Here is an 18285-nt window from a genome sequence, read left to right as displayed (position 1 = left end):
TTGAAGGGAGTCCATATTACTAATGGATTATGTTCTGAGCAGAAACTGGGAAATTGATGCATTTCCCTTCACTAAAAGATGCTTCATAGCCCTGCACTTGGGGAACATGAAAGCAAACGACCCACAGGGCTGTCGAAATTAGATCTTCCTAATGACAGGAGTTCCAGTGAGCCTGACAGATCAATGACTTTACACTATTGCCTGTGAACCTCCCACCCCCAACCCATTCCCTGGCAATTCAAATGCCATCTCGTCCTCTGTGGTATTCAGACTATGGAGGATGTAGTCACTCAGTGACTTCAGAATGATTCCAAGGACATCTTCCTTTCTGTCGTGAGTCCTTCTCGGAAGAGGGAGTTTGAAGTTCAATTTCTGAAAACCTAAAAGAGCTGCTTAGCCCAAAGAACTTCCACAAGAGTGTTTCCCAGCATCTCTTCAGTCTGCGTCTAAAATATCAAGTACATGTGGCGAGGAGCAGGTAATTCATGTGCAATGGTTCCCAGATGCCTTTAATGCTTCCACAAGAGAAGAAGTTTATCGCTTTGTGCTGTATTTATACACACTGTCCAAGCATTATTGCTACTTAAGTGTGTGAAGTACTATGCTGCTCTTTGCGCCGTTTAATATAAAATGGTACCTCTTCCACCCATACTTCTTCGAAACTGGACACCTACATGCCCCAGATGCTTAGCATCTGCCAAACTCCCAATTTACGCAGCACAAGCTTTCTGGGTAATGGCCCAACTTGTTTCATTCCAAGATGGAGTCACCTGAGGTTCTCGCAGTCGAGCCCCATTGAAATCAATCAGACTGAACCTACAGGCGGTGCTCAGGCAATGGGGATCTATCCCTGAGGGGACAGTGCTGAGGCTCATATTCTTCCACCCAAGTGACCCTAGCAGGAAACAGAGGCATCCCTTGTAGCCTACGAGCAGTCCTGCATAAGACTAGCCACCCTGGCACCACAGTGGTTTGCATTCTATCTTTAAATGTTCATAGGACTTTCAGAGCAGTGGCCTCTGTTGAAGTACACGGGTGTCGATTTTAAAGTTTCTCTTTCTGAGCATTGGGGTGCCTTTAGTGAGTACTGTAGACATTTAATAAGTAATGACTGCGAGGTGGGAAGGACGAGGAGGTAATACTGTTTTTGAATCTTGAAAACTCTATAAACCAATAGAAACATAGCTTTTCTATCTGACTGGTTAGACTCGACTAACATAAACTACGTTTTTCTGTTCTCAATGCCCTTCTCGGACAATGGAAAGATCATGTTTTTTACCTGTAAATTTTTCCTCAGCCATTAGCAATTTGCTGTTGCCATTGTAAATGAGACATTTCCAAATGAAATATTTCAAAAATCTTTAACAAATGATTTGAGTGAAATAACCCTACTGACTGGTCTCTGGCACATTAGATCTGCCTCCACCCAACCGGATTTGTCTGTCTCTCTTGATATGCCTATCCTTACTTGTCTTTCACTGTCTCTACATGTCTTTGTTGGTCTCAAACTTTCCTGAGCTCTCTCTATGCCCCCCTAAGTGACTTTGAGCCCCTCAATTGTTCCCCCGCAAATTGAAGCCCGCCTGCATCTGTCTATGCCCATCTTAATTGGTGACAGGGACATTTTAAGGATTTTGGATGCCCGGGCCAAACATACTTTGGAGGCCCCTGATTGACACAGCTTTGAATTGATGATCCAGTTCCAACTCTTTCATGCCCTCTTTGGCAGTCACTGACAGTGCATACGCACATTCCGAATTCTAAATGTGTTTACATCTAATATTCAGAGATAGTGATGTGTGTTTTCAATATTGTAACACAGCAGCAACTCACTAACATTACTGCAATAATGTCTGTGACCCCCTCCCATTTATCAGGTTTCTGTTTTAATCTAAAAGACATTTTTTATGGATGTTGCATGAATCATAAAGAATATTTCTCGGCAAAATGTATGTAATAGTTTCTAAAACATCACCCAAAGTAACAATAAATAAAGGAAAACGGTATTTAAAACAATCTGTTTAAGAATGATTCAAGGTCATCAGGACAAGACCCTCTGCAGAACAGAACTGGCTCTATAATGCCCATGCCTTAAAATGTCTCGGATGGCGTGCCTCTTCTAAACCGTCTCTGCCCTCGTGCTGTCACTAGAACTCCCTGACCTGCTGATTGTTGTTACTTCCAGCCCCAACTTGTATGCCTCGGCCCCCTCCTTAACTTCGTCTGTCTCAGCCCTCATACTACGACCGCCTCTGCCTCTCTCGACCAGCGGTCTCTTTCTCTCAGAGTACGTCGGTGTGTCCCTCCCAGTCTGCCTCGGGTACTCATAATTTGACTGTCTCTTCTTCTCCTGTTAAGTCTCAATCACATAGGTCGTTTAGGGCCAGATGTAGGTAATCTCTATTTACCTACTCTTAAATACCGAATCATACCGATTCGGTATTTAAGAGTAGGTAAATGGGATGTAGGTAATTTCTCTTTTTAAATTACCGAATCGGTAAGATTCGGTAATTACCGAATCGGTATTTACCGATTCGGTAATTGCCATTCATTCCTATGGGCCTGGAGCCCCATAGGAATGAATGTCAATTACCGAATCGGTAAATACCGATACGGTAATTGGGGGAAACATTGAAGGGTGGCAGGGTGTCACTTTGACACCCTGTTGCACCCCTCAATCGTGTATGGGTGCACATGTTGCAGACATACATGCCCTAAGGGTATGTATGTCTGCAACATGGCAGCGTTTGAAAAGCAAAAAAAATGCTTTTTCAAGGCTTTTCATTATTTACCACCAACTTCTAGTTGGTGGTAAATAACACATTCTTAAAGCCCTGTAGCACTGATTACAGTGCTACCTACATCTCATAATACAGATTCGGTAATTTTACAGAATCTGTAATTTTACCGAATCTGTAAAATTACCGATTCTGTAAAATTATCGAATCTGTATTTTGGGTGGCCCTACATCTCAGTATCCAAATACCGGTCGGTAACGGCCTACCGACCGGTATTTGGATACCTACATCTGGCCCGAGTCTCGTCTCTGCTCCAGTCTCCATCCGGTCCAGCACCGCCTCCTGTCTCTTTGTTTCTCTGTCGCTGCTGCTCTTTGTCTCTCTCGGAGCCATTGTCCTAAAACACTGATTGGTCGGGGGCAGGAGGCGTGGTCTAATTAAAGGCAAGCTTGCCTGGCCGGAACATGCAGCTCACGGTGGCAGTGACGGTGCTTTCAATCTGCATGGCAGGATAGACTGATCTGAGCTCTGTGTTTATATGTGGACGACGGAGTTCGTTTTACCCTGACCGAGTTAGCTAGTTATGCATCAAGCTATCAAGAGTTTGTGCTCATATTCTGAGTAAAAAAAGTTGACAATCAGCACGAGCAAAACCAAACCCTCTAAGAGGAATATAAAAGGGGACCCAATAAAGCTATCATAGAAGTTTACAAGATAAAGGCAATTGCAGCATCGTTATACAGTCCAGAAATCTGGGGCTATGCAAGGATGCCTGAGTTACAGAACATCTAAATCTATTTCTGGAGGAAAATGCTGCTTCCGGACCAGACACACCACTGAAGTCCCGGTCAAACCAGTAAAGGCAGTGATGTAGGTTAGCAAGGATATTATGGGCAAGGATTCGGCTAAATCCCCTTGCTGAAGTTCATTCATAAGCTCTCCATGAAGTTACCACGTTGGATTATTTGAGGAAAACTATGGAATAACCCTAACATGTTAAGTACAACAGGTATTGCAGTGAAAAACACTAACTATTGGCAGATGACAACCTACAATTGCTACTGTTTGTTGCTGAAAATGTATCTGGATCTAAGAACTGAAATAAGCATTGTACCCTACCGTGATGCAATTTTGCGAATAGCTACATAGTCTACTTAAAATTCAGACCATTGCCTCTATTATCTTCTACTGCAGCTTGGTCTTCCCATAAAATACATAGTGGTTTATGTAATTGGTAATTGAGAGGCCCAAAAACAATGGTTCATTTCTTCTTCTTTTGTTCTAAATCTGTTGTCCTGCAGAAGCAAATGTTGGTCCCCTGATAAGGAACGATAGACTAAACACCATTAATGAAACAGTGGTGCTCCGCTGTGGAACTGATATGCCGAACATCTTTGTTACGACCACAGCCAACATTGAGATTCCCAGGCCTCTTTTTAAATGTCCTAATTAACAATTCCATAAGAAATGATTACTAGGACTTTGATCTGTGAACCAGTAACTAACAATGCGTTTCCAATCTCTTGCCCCTGTTGGCTAATGGTCTGTATTGTTAATTCTATTCTTTACTGGTTCTAATGAGCATTGGATATTTTTTAAGCTTGGGTATTTTTATTGGAATTTTGCATGTTTGAAATTATAATATTGTTTATAGATGATATTGCTTTTAGCTGAAAGATTAAAATCTTTGGCTGGTTGATTGATTGCAAGGCTGTTTCACTCATTTGCTCTCCTGTTCTTCTTTGGAGTCAAGTCTACCTGCCGGGCATCCAGAAGCTGTTCTACAAAGGCCAAAATGATAGAGATGGCAATTAACCCCTGTGCAATGATTCTGCCTAGAGGCAGAAATCCGCACCCGAGTCCTGGCAATGGTTCAGCCAATGACGAGAGGAATCTGGGGGAATCCAGATTTGAATCACAAGGGGGTGGTGGTGATGGGGGCTCGGAGAAGAGCCCCCAGCCACCCCATCCCCATTGAGTAATGAGTTATCGATCAGTGGCAACAGAACCACCTCAGAGATCACCTATGTATTGCTTTGACTGAGACGGACGCATCAAGCTACATGGTGGGACCTTCAGTGCCTGGTTCTTCAAAGTGCTTCCTACAACTTCACTTCAACTTGAAAGACAAATCTGCCCCTTTTCTCTGACAGTTGTCTTGGTATTCCATAAGACCCTTCTAGCTAGATTGTAACTAAGTCCCAGTTTTATTTATGTAACCAAGGTAATAAAAGATAGCCCTGGGTTTGCCTGCAATTGTGCAGTTTTTAAATTGCATTACCTATGGTTTGTTTGTGTGTGTTTCAGTTCTAGCCATTAATTGTAAGATCTACCACTGACCAGTGTTAAAAGTCTGCAGCTTTGCATTTACTTCGTTGTCATTCAACCCAAGGATCTCCTGTTAATTAGAGGAACAAAGGGTGTGGTCTCCGGAGACTTGGTAGAAGTAGAGCGTCTCTGCTTTGTGGTGGTTTAGCATGGGAAGCGGTTGGTGGTCATTCAGAGCATAGGGATGTGTGGCCTGGTTGCACAATGAAGCAGCCACACTTGCCTTTTGATCTATTTTAACCCCTCTCTCATGCCTCTATGATTGTCTATCTGTCTCTTTCACGCAGAGCCTTAATAAATGTCTTTCTTCCATTGGGAACTTCCAGGATTGAGAATCTGTGGGTATTTCCGGGGCACTCAGGGGTTCATTCCTGCTCCTGTCTTTTGCTGCCTTTGGATGATGTCTCTGTGGGACTCTCTTTATTGATACGTCTCTCTCTTTGCCCTTCTTTACATCCCTACATTTTCACTCCATAAGAAGCTGGAGGGACAGAACAAGTATTTAGGGAAGTAGCAGCTGCACCCCTAGGACGTCTTGTGGGTTTCTTGGACTGCTGAGAAGTTCTGGAGCTGGATCCCTCTCCCTAGGTTGGTGTCTAAGCCAGACTCTCTCATAGTGGGGGGATACATGAGTCAGAGGTCCACAAACTAGAGAGGATCTGAGAGTCATCGCCATTTAGACAAGGAAGCAGCATCTCTAAGACTAACAGAGTCTCCAAGTCAGAGCTGATCGGGTTAGGAAGCTCTGGGAGTCTTACTCGCTTAAAAGGGTAGCCCCATCAGGGGACATGGCCCCCAGACTGCCATTCCCTGAGTCAAAGTCCAGTAGAATCGAAGGGCCTAAGCTAAGGGTCAAATGCACCAAGACTAGTTGTGTCTCAAAGTCTGGGGTGCAAAGCGTACATGCAGAACAATGTAGAGACTCTACGGTGGCACTCGCTACACCTGATCACCAGAGGGCGTAGTATGTAAGGGCTCCCCTCACTGGCCAGGCAGGGCACTGGTAGCATCTTCCACATTTGGATGGAACAACTCAGGTCCAACTCTGTCCCAAGGACGGGCACTTATTATTTCCTTAAAAAACTAAAGGAGTGAGGTTTTGAAAAAACCGTGGAGTCTCAGAAGCGCAGCTTGATTAAAACACACAGAGGTGCGACCGATTGTCCGGCAAGGCACTACCGACTTTTACACACAAGTCTCAGTAGAAGCGTGTCCAGGGACCTACCAGCGCAGGGCAAAGGTCAGTAACACAAAAGCCTACAGCAAGCCCCCCAGTGCTCAGGCTGGCCTTGGGGTATATTTTGGGGCTTTGTCCTGCGCACTACAAGGCACTCAGCAGAGGAGAATGTGCAGGGAGGGCAGCGTTACAGTTGTCCAACTCTCTGCCCTTGTTGCCTGCTCCTGGGCACGGTGGGCATCGACCACCCTGGGTTCCGCCGCCCCTAGACTGCCCTCATGGATCTTTGCTTTTCACCCAGGGATTCTTAGGGGTGCGATCGGTCCCATTCAAGAATGGCCTGTGCCACTCTGTAGAGCAGCTGAGGGTACCAATGCACCCCTACACTGGGAGTGCTTGTGCGTCCTACACCTGGTCCCCAGGAAGGCAAAAGCGATGTAAGTGTGTGGACCAACCTCAGGGGGCTGAATGCCCAGTGTGCCCAAGAGTGACTGTCGATCACTGCGTAGCAAGACGCCAGCACATTGTTCACCAGTAGAGTTCCCTGTGCCGTCAGCGGAGCGTAGACCCCCACATCCTCCTCCATGGACACCCTGATCACCCTAGCGGGGCGGAGTTGAGCAATGCCCTTGCTGTAAGTTTGCACCCAGTCCCCCACCCGCACCAGACTGGCATACACTGGGGAAAAGTCTGCTGTGCTGTTGGCAACAATGCCCCTGGCCACAAAGACCAGATGCGAGGGGGTGAGGAGCAATTTCTGCGCAGGAGGGTCCATCTCCACCGCAACAAAGGAAGTCTGTCGATAAAAGTCCCGGTCCAGGAAGAGCAGGACCTCAGTGGGCACCACCTGCCCCATGCTGTCCACAGAGAGCACCATGTCCCCAAGACGCAGTTCAGAGAGGCTGACACGCTGCCCACTCAGTAGCAGCACAGTGGCGGACCCTGGGAAGCAGCCGCCGGCTCGGATAGCCAAAGAGTTATCTAGAAGTCAGAAAAGAGAAAGAATTTAGACAATTATGAGGATAGAGCTGAGCGTCATAACTCAAGTACAAAAGAAGTCATGTATTTCTACAACTATAAATGCAGGAGGCCTAGAGGACATTCACACCAGTCCAACAGAAATATAGCATGGCCTATGGCAATATTATCCCAACCAAGGTATTTGCAGGAGTTTAACAGGAATGGGACATGACAATGCCAAATCCAACCAGAACATTTATAACGATCCAACAGGAACAAGACATGGCCTATTCCAATGTCAAACACAACCTGCACATTCACACCAGTTCAACATACGTTGGACATGACTCGTGGCAATGTCAGAATGACCAACTACAGCACACACTAATTCGTGATTCGTAAATTGGAAGCATAATATTCCAGCGAGTACCGGTTAGTTTTTGTTTTTAACTAAAGCAGGGGACCTCCAGAATAAAGTCATTCCCGGTACTCCTTGCTTTATTTTAACCCACACATGCACATCTACCCACTTCTGGCTCCACATCCGCACTTCATCTAAACGGCAGTTGGATAAAAGATCTCCGCTAAGGAGCCCCTCTTTGAGGTGTCGCCCGTTGGGTATTGCACCGCCGACCGAACGAGGAGCAAGCCCAGATGATGAAGCATGACACCTGAAAGGGTGTGTGAGGGCATTACATCCAACAAAATGGATGCCCAATCGTAGGACTCCACGAGGCCCTACAATATCCTGCACTCTTTAGAGCTTCGTACATTCCCCATTCCTAGGAACAGCCCAGCCTTTTTTGTAATTACTCTTCAGCTAAGGGCGTTAGCTGTGGCTGGACCTACCACTCACAAGGAGTGGTGATTGCCTTTCTCATATAAGATTTCTCCCTTTCGTTGTAAACTAATGTCAGACCCAACCTGGTCATTCACACAGTCCAACAGAGATAGGACATGGCTTATGACAAGTCAAACACAACTTGCACATTAACACCAGCCCTACAAAAATAGAACATAAACTTCAAACCGAACCAATCCATTCACACCAGTCCAACATAAGTAGGACATGGCCTGCGGCAATGTCAGTCCCTGTAACAGGCAGCGTACTACCCCAATGCATTCATGAAGTTTCGGGCATCGGGACATTTCCACCCACAGCCAGTGAGCACCCATTCACATCTACTCTATCAGTTCCAAACTCAGTTGACTGTTCCAAAATACCTGTTCAAACCTCCTCTGAGGCTTCCAAAACACGAGTTCCCTCCTCCTCTGTTAGTTCCAAAATATGAAGTCCAACTTCTCTGTCAGTTCTAACCACCCCTGAAAGGTCCAAATGACCCATTTTAACCTCCTCTGACAGCTCCAAATGATGTCTTTTAACCTCATCTGACAGTTCCAAGAAATCTTTCCAACTTTCTCTGATAGTTCTGAACGACCTATTCCAACCTTCTATGCCACTTCCAAAATGCCTGTTCCAGCCTGATCTGACAGTCCCAGAAGAACCATTCCAACCACCTTTGTGAGAACCCAAAAACGTGTTCAACCTCCTTTGACAGTTCCAAAATATTTATTCGAACCATTTCTGACAGCTCCAAAAGAACAGTTCCAAACTCCTCTGACAGTTCCCAAAGACCCTTCCCAATCCCTTCTGACAGTTCCAAAAGAACAGTTCCAGACTCCTCTGACAGTACCCCAAGACCCTTTCCAACCTATTCTGACAGTTCCAAAATAACAGTTCTAAACTCTTCTGACAGTTCCAAAAGACCCGTTCCAACGTCTTCAGATTGTTCTGAAAGACCTGTTCCAGCCTTCTATGTCACATCCAAAAGAACATTCGACCTCCTCTGACAGTTCCAAAAGAACCATTCCAAAAACTGGTTCCAAACTCTTCTGACAGTTCCAAATGATCCTTCCCAACCCCCTCTGTCAATTCCAACCTCCTTTGACAGTTCCAAAAGACTCATTCAAGTCTCCTCTGACAGGTAATGCCTCTGACAGTTCCAAATGATCCATCCAAACCTCCTCTGTCATTGCCAACCTCCTTTGACAGTTCCAAAAGACCCGTTCCAACCTCCTCTGAGAGCTCCAAGCGACACCTTTTAACCTCATCTGACAGTTCCAAGAGATTCGTTCAAACTTCCTCTGACAGTACTGAACGACCCATTCCAACCTTCTATGCCACCTCCAAAAGGCCAAAAGGCCTGTTCCAACCTCATCTGACAGTCCCAGAGAACCATTCCAACCTCCTTTGTTAGATCCCAAAAACGTGTTCAACCTCCTTTGACAGTTCCAAAATATCCATTCAAACCCTTTCAGACAGCCCCAAAAGAACAGTTCCAAACTCATCTGACAGTTCCAAAACACCCTCCCCAATCTCTTCTGACAGTATCCAAAAGAACAGTTCCAAACTCCTCTGACAGTTCCCAAACACCCTCCCCAATATCATCTGACAGTTCCAAAAGAGCAGTTCCAAACTCCTCTGACAATTCCCCAAGACCCTTTCCAACCTATTCTGACAGTTCCAAAAGAACAGTCCCAAACTCCTCTGACAGTTCCAACAGACTCATTCCAACCTCTTCAGATTGTTCTGAAAGATCTGTTCCAGTCTTCTATGTCACCTCCAAAAGACCATTTCGACCTCATCTGACAGTTCCAAAAGAACCATTCCAAAAACTGGTTCCAAAGTCCTCTGACAGTTCAAAATGATCCTTCCCATCCTCCTCTGTCAATCCCAACTTCCTTTGACAGTTCTAAAAGACTCATTCAAGTCTCCTTTGACAGTTAACACCTCTGACAGTTCCAAATGATCCATCCCAACGTCCTCTGTCAATTCCAACCTCATTTGACAGTTTCAAATGATCCTTCCCAACCTCGTCTGTCAATTCCAACCTCCTTTGACAGTTCCAAATGATCATCCCAACCTCCTCTGTCAATTCCAACCTCCTTTGACAGTTCCAAAAGACTCATTCAAGTCTCCTTTGACAGTTCCAAAACATACATTTCAAAATCCTCTATCAGTTCCGAATGATGCCACAACCTCTTCTATCAGTTCCAAAAGACCCATTTATACCTTCTCTGTCAGTTGCAAAAGATCTGTTACAAGCCCCTCAGACAGTTCCTAAAGAACTGTTCCAACCTTCTCTGTCAGTTCCAGGAGACCTCTTCCAACTTTGTTTGTCAGTTTTAAAAAAAGCGGTCCCAGCCACCTTTGATAATTTCAGAAGCACACGCTCCATCCTCCCATGTTAGTTAAAATACCAGATCCAAACTTCTCTGTCAGTTTTACAACACCTGTTCCAATCCTACCCAGTCTGTTCCACAAGTCCGGTTCCTACCAACTTGTTCCAAAATACCTATTAAAAACCCATCTGACAGTTCCAAAAGACTTGAAACCATAGGTTTCAGACACGTTATAGTTAGAAATTAGCATCTAAAAAACCTTAGAAATTCACTGAAAAAAACATAGGTTTCAGGGACATTATAGTTAGTTGGCTATTTCTCTCGTACAAAACCATAGAAATTCCCCCGTTATAGTTAGTTCAGCTAACTATAACTCGCGCCCCAGCAATGCACGGCTGATGACGTTACATATTACATCATTCATGACATGGTCAGTGACATCACTGATGACATCACTAATGACTTCTCAAATGATATCACTGATGACATCATCCAGCGACTGTGTTTCTCTTTAAAGTTTAAATATGTATTATATATATATATATATATATATGCCAAGGTACATTGTAGAATGAGTGGGTGTATAAGTGTCTGGATGGAGGATTTAGTAGGTGTGTGACTGACTGTTTAAGTGAGTGATTACATGTGTCTTATTGAATGCATGGGTTAGTGACTAAACTGTGTGAATGTCTGTATCAGTCTGTCTGTTGTTGTATAAGCTGCTGCATGGGTTGGTCAGTAGCTACATGAGTGTCTATATGAGTTATCGATTGGTGGCCTTAGTATTTATATGGATGCCTGGGTATGTGTGTGGATGGGTGGAAGGTGTGTGAGTCTGCGCATAGATGTTTGAGAGGTTGATTCACTGTGTGTATGGGTTCAAGAGTGCATGTGGAAACAGCTGTATGGGTGGGTGAGTGTGTGTATGGGTGTGTTGGTGAGTGAATGGATGTCTCAATGGTACATGTCCAAGTAACTACATATGTAAAAGGCAGTGTATGTGAAAGTTGAAGTATATAAATGTCTATACGTAAGAGTCAGTGATTGTGAAAGCGGCTGTATGGATGAGTGTGTACTTGTATCATTGATTGTAGAAGAGAGTACGTATGCATTTGTTTCTGTTTGAATAAGTGATGTGGTGTGTGTATAACTGTATAGGTCAGTAAATGGAAGTGTGATTGATTCTCTGCATGACTGACTAGGTGTGTGAGTAACTCTGGATGAGTGGTGGTGTGTGAGTGTCTGTATAGGTGTATGAGTGCTTATGATAGTGTTGTATTAATGAGTGACTACATGTATGAGTGACTGTATGGGTGAATGAGTGGATGTGTGTGTGTAGACCTAGGAATCAGTGAGTGCGTATGTAGTAACTGGTATTGGTGTGTCAATGGTTTCAAAATAGTAGTTTGTATTTTACAGTGGGTGTATCAAGCGTTATATTAAAGTGTGAGGAGGTGGATCAGATTTTCACGTGGATGATGACATCAGTGATGTCATCAGTGTTGTCATTTGAGATATCATCAGTGATGTCATCAGTGATGTCACTGACCATGTCATGAATGATGTAATATGTGACGTCATCAGCAGTGCATTGCGAGGGCGCGAGTTATAATTAGCTAAACTACCTATAACGGGGGAATTTCTATGTTTTTGTACGATAGAAATTTCCAACTAACTATAACGTCCCTGAAACCTATGGTTTTTTCAGTGAATTTCTAAGGTTTTTTAAATGCTAATTTCTAACTATAACGTGCCTGAAACCTATGGTTTTTAGAGTGAATTTCAAAGGTTTTTTAAATGCTAATTTCGAATTATAATGTTCATTAAACCTATGTTTTTTTCAGTAATTTTGAATTTTTGGATGATATTTTGTAACTTTAATATCCTAAAAATATTTTTTGTAATTTTTTTGTTTGTTATTAAAATGATATAATGTCTTCTGTTTTCTTAAATATTAATATATACATATGTATATTTCTTGTTGTTGTGAAAAATGTGAAGTTGCACACCCATCGTGTACCTCGCTTGGTGGGTCTGCAGGTTCAAACCGCCATATTCGTAAAGTTGTGAAGGATGCGCGTTTCAGCCAGCACACTCCGCTTAAGCTTACAGGGAGGGAACTACAACGCTACATGTCGTCAGCATGCCACAGCCACTCCCTCATGGCTGGTTTACACCCACACCACACCCATGCAGCACAGGGTCACAGGACATGTGACCCTGCCAATGAAAAGGGTTGGGCACACCTGCTCGACCCCATTTCTACTCTCTATCTGGGTGTATCTGTGTGCTTTATATGTTGGTGGCAGCCGAGGCACTTTGGGCGACACGGGCCTCCCGCAACGTGGCGATGACTTGAGGTGCACAGAGTTAGTGGCAGCCGAAGCACTTTGCCGGACACTGGCCTTCTACCACATGGCGGTGACTTGAGGTGCACAGAGTTGGTGGCAGCCGAGGCATTTTGGCCGCCACGGGCCTCCCGCCACGTGGTGATGACTTGAGCTGCACTGAGTTAGTGCCACCAGAGCTGAGCGGGTGTGCAACCTGTGATGATGCGTAGGTCTCGATACATCATCCTGCCAATCAAGACCCGATTTGAATTGTGAGCTTGGCTGGACCACGTGTACGCCAAAGGCAGCAGGCTGTGCAGACATGACTCCTCGGCGCGGTGCAGCAGTAGTCGCTGGGGGCCTGTGCCGGGGAACCCAGCAACGGCTGAGGAGGTTGTTCCGGCAGGTGGTGGGCCCTCTTGTAGACACGCCGGTGGCAGCAGGTGAGCGTTGAGGTCTGGATGCGCAGGGTCGGGCAGTCATTGTTGGGCGGCGGACTGGTCTGGGGACCAGTGCTGGGATGCTTGGGAAAGATGTAGGAATCATGCACACTGCCTGAGAAGTTTGCGATGACATTAGTGTACAGGCCCCGGTGGTCCAGTTTTGCCTGCACATTGTTGGAATGCATGTGACTTCTGTTGCGGTGATTGTGTGCAGTGTTGGCAGGGGGCACAAGTAGTACATGTGTGCAGTCAATTGCCCACAACACCTGCAGGAACCCTGCTAAGGCGTGGTTCCCTTGTTTGATCTCCAGCTGTTCCTGCGCAGTGTGGGTGAAGTGATCATGCAGATGTATCAAGCTGAAACGAACCATGATGCTTACAAGTATGATAAAATCCTGCATAATGAGACCGTAACAGAAGTTTGTGTGTTTGTAATGTTCCTTTTCTTTCCTACGAAGGTTATGACCACACAAACTTCTGTTACGGTCATTTTGTGCAGGATTGATCATACCTGTTAGCATTTCGGTTTGTCCAAGTGCAATACATTGTACCATATTACGTTTGAGACCATATTAACGCTTGACCATTGTCTTCATTTATCCAACAGGTTTCTGAATACAGAGTTTTGGGAATTCCAGGACGATCTACAGTTATTTCGATCCACAAGTTGATGTTCCCCGTTGGAAATGTCACTCATTGTCTGATGTTTTTGGGTTGTTAATTTATGTTTTTCTAATAAAGTACTGTTTTTCCACTACTGTTGACTACTAGACTTCATGACCTGGCGCACCACCATTTCAGTGACTACAATCTTGGATCTGGAGCACGGAGGCGTCAAGCAACGGGTGTGGTTGGTTGTGCAGTAATACTACTAATTGGGATGAGCGGGTGGTGCGAATACAGGGACGTTACTTTGCTTTTGTAGACATGCATCCAAGGGGTGTGAGGAAGTTTAATAGGGGTGGCTGTGAGACTCCTCCAACTCTCGTAGTTGTTAGTTGGAAGGTACCAGAGGCCAACATGTGCAGCACAGCCAGCAGCTTTGTCTACGGAAGGATGTTGATTGTCCGCTGTGTTGGTACCGTCAGCCTATGGGCAATGTGGCAGTGTGCACCAACTTGAGAATGGGAAAATAATTCTTTCACCACTTTTTGCTGTGCTAAAGTGCCGATAACTCAGTGATAAGTCCCCACTTTTGGGTTATAGGGTGACTCTAAAACAAGCCCTAGTGTTTATTAGGACTTTGTTGTAACTACATGCAAATCACAAGAAAACAGATGAAAAAACAAGAAAAGTGGGCAGCGTACAAACACCCTGACCCCCTAGGCCTGCTCAAAGGATCCCACAAAAAGCCCCAGGGCCAAAACATGATGACTATTTTTTTTAAAAGAGGCTGGGTGCACGAAACCGGTAAAAAAAAACAAAAAAAAACAATGGGGCGCATTCTCAAGGATTTATGGCCGAGTTATCAGCACTTTAGTGCAGCAAAAGTGGCGAAAGAATTATCATCCGATTCTCACCCTGGTTAAAACTGCAAATATCGCCAGTTTTCCAGCGATACCTTCAGCAAAAAACATCGCCACGAATGAGAGCGACAACTAACGCTAATGTATGCAGAGTAGGTGTTCCCGTGCAAAAAAAACAGAAAACACCACTTCACGATATTTTCAACGACCAGCCGAATCTGTGATGCGATCCAAAAACAGGTTATAAGCCGCGTTAGCAGTAAGAATTTAACATCTGCCTTTTACTGGTGTAAAGCAGAATGACTACCTACAGTATGAAAGGGAGCCCAGACCAGAACAACATCTGAATACCAACACATGTCATAGAGCTACTGATCATCCGGGTCTGACACCCAAGAAGGCCACAACACCCACCGCCACCACCCCAGGACCTCCCCCTCGGACCCCCCACTACCACCGAGGCAGCGCAGAACAGGACAGTGTGACCTTCCCAAAACGGCATGACCCCTCACCAACACAATAGCTGGATTTTGGGAGAGGTGGGAACTAGGTATGTGTGAAGGAGGCAAGTCACCCATCAATAACAATGCACACAATGCCAAGTGTAATGGTGATGTGCTGGACAGACCTCACTATGCAGAGCACAGACCTCTCCATGTGTACATACACTGCTGGTGCTTGAGTGTTGTGGACAGTGGAAGCAACCATGTTACTTCAGGCAGTGGGGAAGATCTCGGTCATGTAGCTGTGTTGTCCCCTCCTGTAAGCGGAAGTGGAAGTGGAGTGGGCTGGTTCAACGTATGCCACTCCAACGTAGGAGTGTGAATAAATAGGCTGGAGCTCTGGGCGTGGTTCACTTCTGGGAAGGCCAACGCATCTGCCAGAGCAGCGGCACGCACCCAGTCACGAGGCAGCCGCCATGACCGCCAGCCTCCTCCACACAGGCCCCCTGGGAACCCTGCAGCACAGCACTGCAGAGTTATGTCTGTACAGACGACTGCCTTCGATGTACACTGCGGACCGCAGGGCTCACAATTCAGATCGAGTCACAATTGCATATGACGCACTCCAGTAAGCAACAGACATTGCTACCAGTGCGGCCAGCCCGGAGCACGCATCATCGCAGGCTGTGCACACGCTGCATGCTTCTGGTGCCACTAACTGTGCAGCTCAACTCAACGCCTTATGGCTGTGGGCCCTTGCTGAGGGCTGCCTTCGGCCTACACTGCGGACAGCAGGGCTGACAATTCAGGTAGAGGCGCGATTGCAGATGACGCAGTCCAGTAGGCAACAGACATTGCTACCAGTGCGGCCTGCCCGGACCACGCATGATCGCTGGCTGCGCACACACTGAGTGCCTCAGGTACCACTAACTCTGTGCACCTCAAGTGAACGCCACATGTATGTTGACCCTTGCTGACCACTGCCTCCGGCCTACTCTGTGGTCAGCAGGCCTGACAATTCAGATAGAGTCATGATTGCAGATAACGCAGTCCAGTAGGCAACAGACATTGCTACCAGTGCTCCCCGCCCGGACCACACATCATCACTGGCTGCGCACAACCTGAGTGCTTCGAGTCAACGCCACGTGGCTGTCGGCCCTTGTTGACCACTGCCTCCAGCCTTCACTGCGTTCAGAAGGGCTCACAATTCAAGATTAGTACTGATTCAAATTGTGTAAGAGACTATAATCGGTTAAGAAGACCAAATGCACCCAATCTGTGCACCACAAGTCAAAACCACGTCGTTGTGGGCTCTTGCTAACAGCTGCCTCCGGCCTACACTGCGGTCATCAGGGCTCGCAATTAAATAGCGCCATCACACCCTCGGGTAACAGTGCGCTCTATAAATGTCAATAACATTAAAATTAACAAAATTGAGCCTTGATTCATTAATTGCTGAGTCCAGTAGGCAACAGACATTGCTCCAGTGCGGCACCCCCGGACGACGCATAATCTCTGGCTGTGCACACGCTGAGTGCTTCAGGTGCCACTAACTGTGCAGCTCAACTCAATGCCACATGCCTGTGGGCCCTTGTTGACCGCTGCCTCCGGCCTACACTGCAGTCAGCAGGGCTCACCATTGAATTTCAGTCTTCATTCATTAATTTCAGAGTTCAGTAGGCAACTAACTATAACGTCCCTAAAACCTACATATTTCGACAATGTATTCCATACATATTTCATCTTTTGTTCCATACGCCTACACTGCGGTTAGCAAGGCTCACAATTCGAATTCAGTCTTGATTTATTAATTGCAGAGTGAATTGTACTCTGTGTCCTCGGATTTTGTCAAGAGGAAGTGACAAAAAGAATTCCTTGATGTCTGTGCTGATTACTGCCTTCCATCTACATTGCGGACAGCAGGGCTCACAATTTAGATCGAGTTGCGATTGCAGATGACACAGTCTAGTAGGCAACAGACATTTCTCCCAGTGCGGCCCTCCCGCACCACGCATCATCTCTGGTTGCGCACACGCTGAATGCTTCTGATGCCACTAACTCAGTGCACCACAAGCAATCACCATGTGGCCTTATTGAGGCAGAATTCATTAGCCAAAGGCATTGCTCCCAGTCCGGCCTGCCCGAACCGCTTATCATTGTTGGCTGCGCACACGCTGAGCGCCACTGTTTCCACTAACTCAGTGCACCACAAGTCAAAACCACGTCATTGTGGGCTCTTGCTGACAGCTGCCTCCGGCCTACACTGCGGTCATCAGGGCTCGCAATTAAATAGCGCCATCACACCCTCGGGTAACAGTGCGCTCTATAAATGTCAATAACATTAAAATTAACAAAATTGAGCCTTGATTCATTAATTGCTGAGTCCAGTAGGCAACAGACATTGCTCCAGTGCGGCACCCCCGGACGACGCATAATCTCTGGGTGTGCACACGCTGAGTGCTTCAGGTGCCACTAACTGTGCAGCTCAACTCAATGCCACATGCCTGTGGGCCCTTGTTGACCGCTGCCTCCGGCCTACACTGCAGTCAGCAGGGCTCACCATTGAATTTCAGTCTTCATTCATTAATTTCAGAGTTCAGTAGGCAACTAACTATAACGTCCCTAAAACCTACATATTTCGACAATGTATTCCATACATATTTCATCTTTTGTTCCATACGCCTACACTGCGGTTAGCAAGGCTCACAATTCGAATTCAGTCTTGATTTATTAATTGCAGAGTGAATTGTACTCTGTGTCCTCGGATTTTGTCAAGAGGAAGTGACAAAAAGAATTCCTTGATGTCTGTGCTGATTACTGCCTTCCATCTACATTGCGGACAGCAGGGCTCACAATTTAGATCGAGTTGCGATTGCAGATGACACAGTCTAGTAGGCAACAGACATTTCTCCCAGTGCGGCCCTCCCGCACCACGCATCATCTCTGGTTGCGTACACGCTGAATGCTTCTGATGCCACTAACTCAGTGCACCACAAGCAATCGCCACGTGGCCTTATTGAGGCAGAATTCATTAGCCAAAGGCATTGCTCCCAGTCCGGCCTGCCCGAACCGCTTATCATCGTTGGCTGCGCACACGCTGAGCGCCACTGTTTCCACTAACTCAGTGCACCACAAGTCAACACCACGTCATTGTGGGCCCTTGCTGACCGCTGCCTCCGACCTATACTGCGGTCAGCAGGTCTCACACATATCCAAT

The 18285-nt window shown here is 46.0% G+C and overlaps 1 protein-coding gene across 1 annotated transcript in view; it reads right to left on the bottom strand.

Annotated features, from left to right (window-relative positions):
* Nucleotides 1-2626: 2626 nt before the first annotated feature.
* Nucleotides 2627-18285, bottom strand: part of DHH (desert hedgehog signaling molecule) — an 88016-nt gene continuing 72357 nt past the window's right edge. Inside the window, exon 3 of the mRNA XM_078685759.1 lies at nt 2627-7224. Within this exon, the coding sequence (XP_078541885.1) occupies nt 6551-7224 (674 nt within the window). The 3' untranslated portion in view covers nt 2627-6550. The remainder of the gene's footprint in view (nt 7225-18285) is intronic.

This window comes from Lissotriton helveticus, chromosome 1_1, assembly GCF_964261635.1.
Source record: "Lissotriton helveticus chromosome 1_1, aLisHel1.1, whole genome shotgun sequence".
Classification (NCBI taxonomy): Eukaryota; Metazoa; Chordata; class Amphibia; order Caudata; family Salamandridae; genus Lissotriton; species Lissotriton helveticus.
The sequence above is the reverse complement of the archived record's forward strand: the minus strand, read 5'-3'. Positions and strand labels throughout refer to the sequence as shown.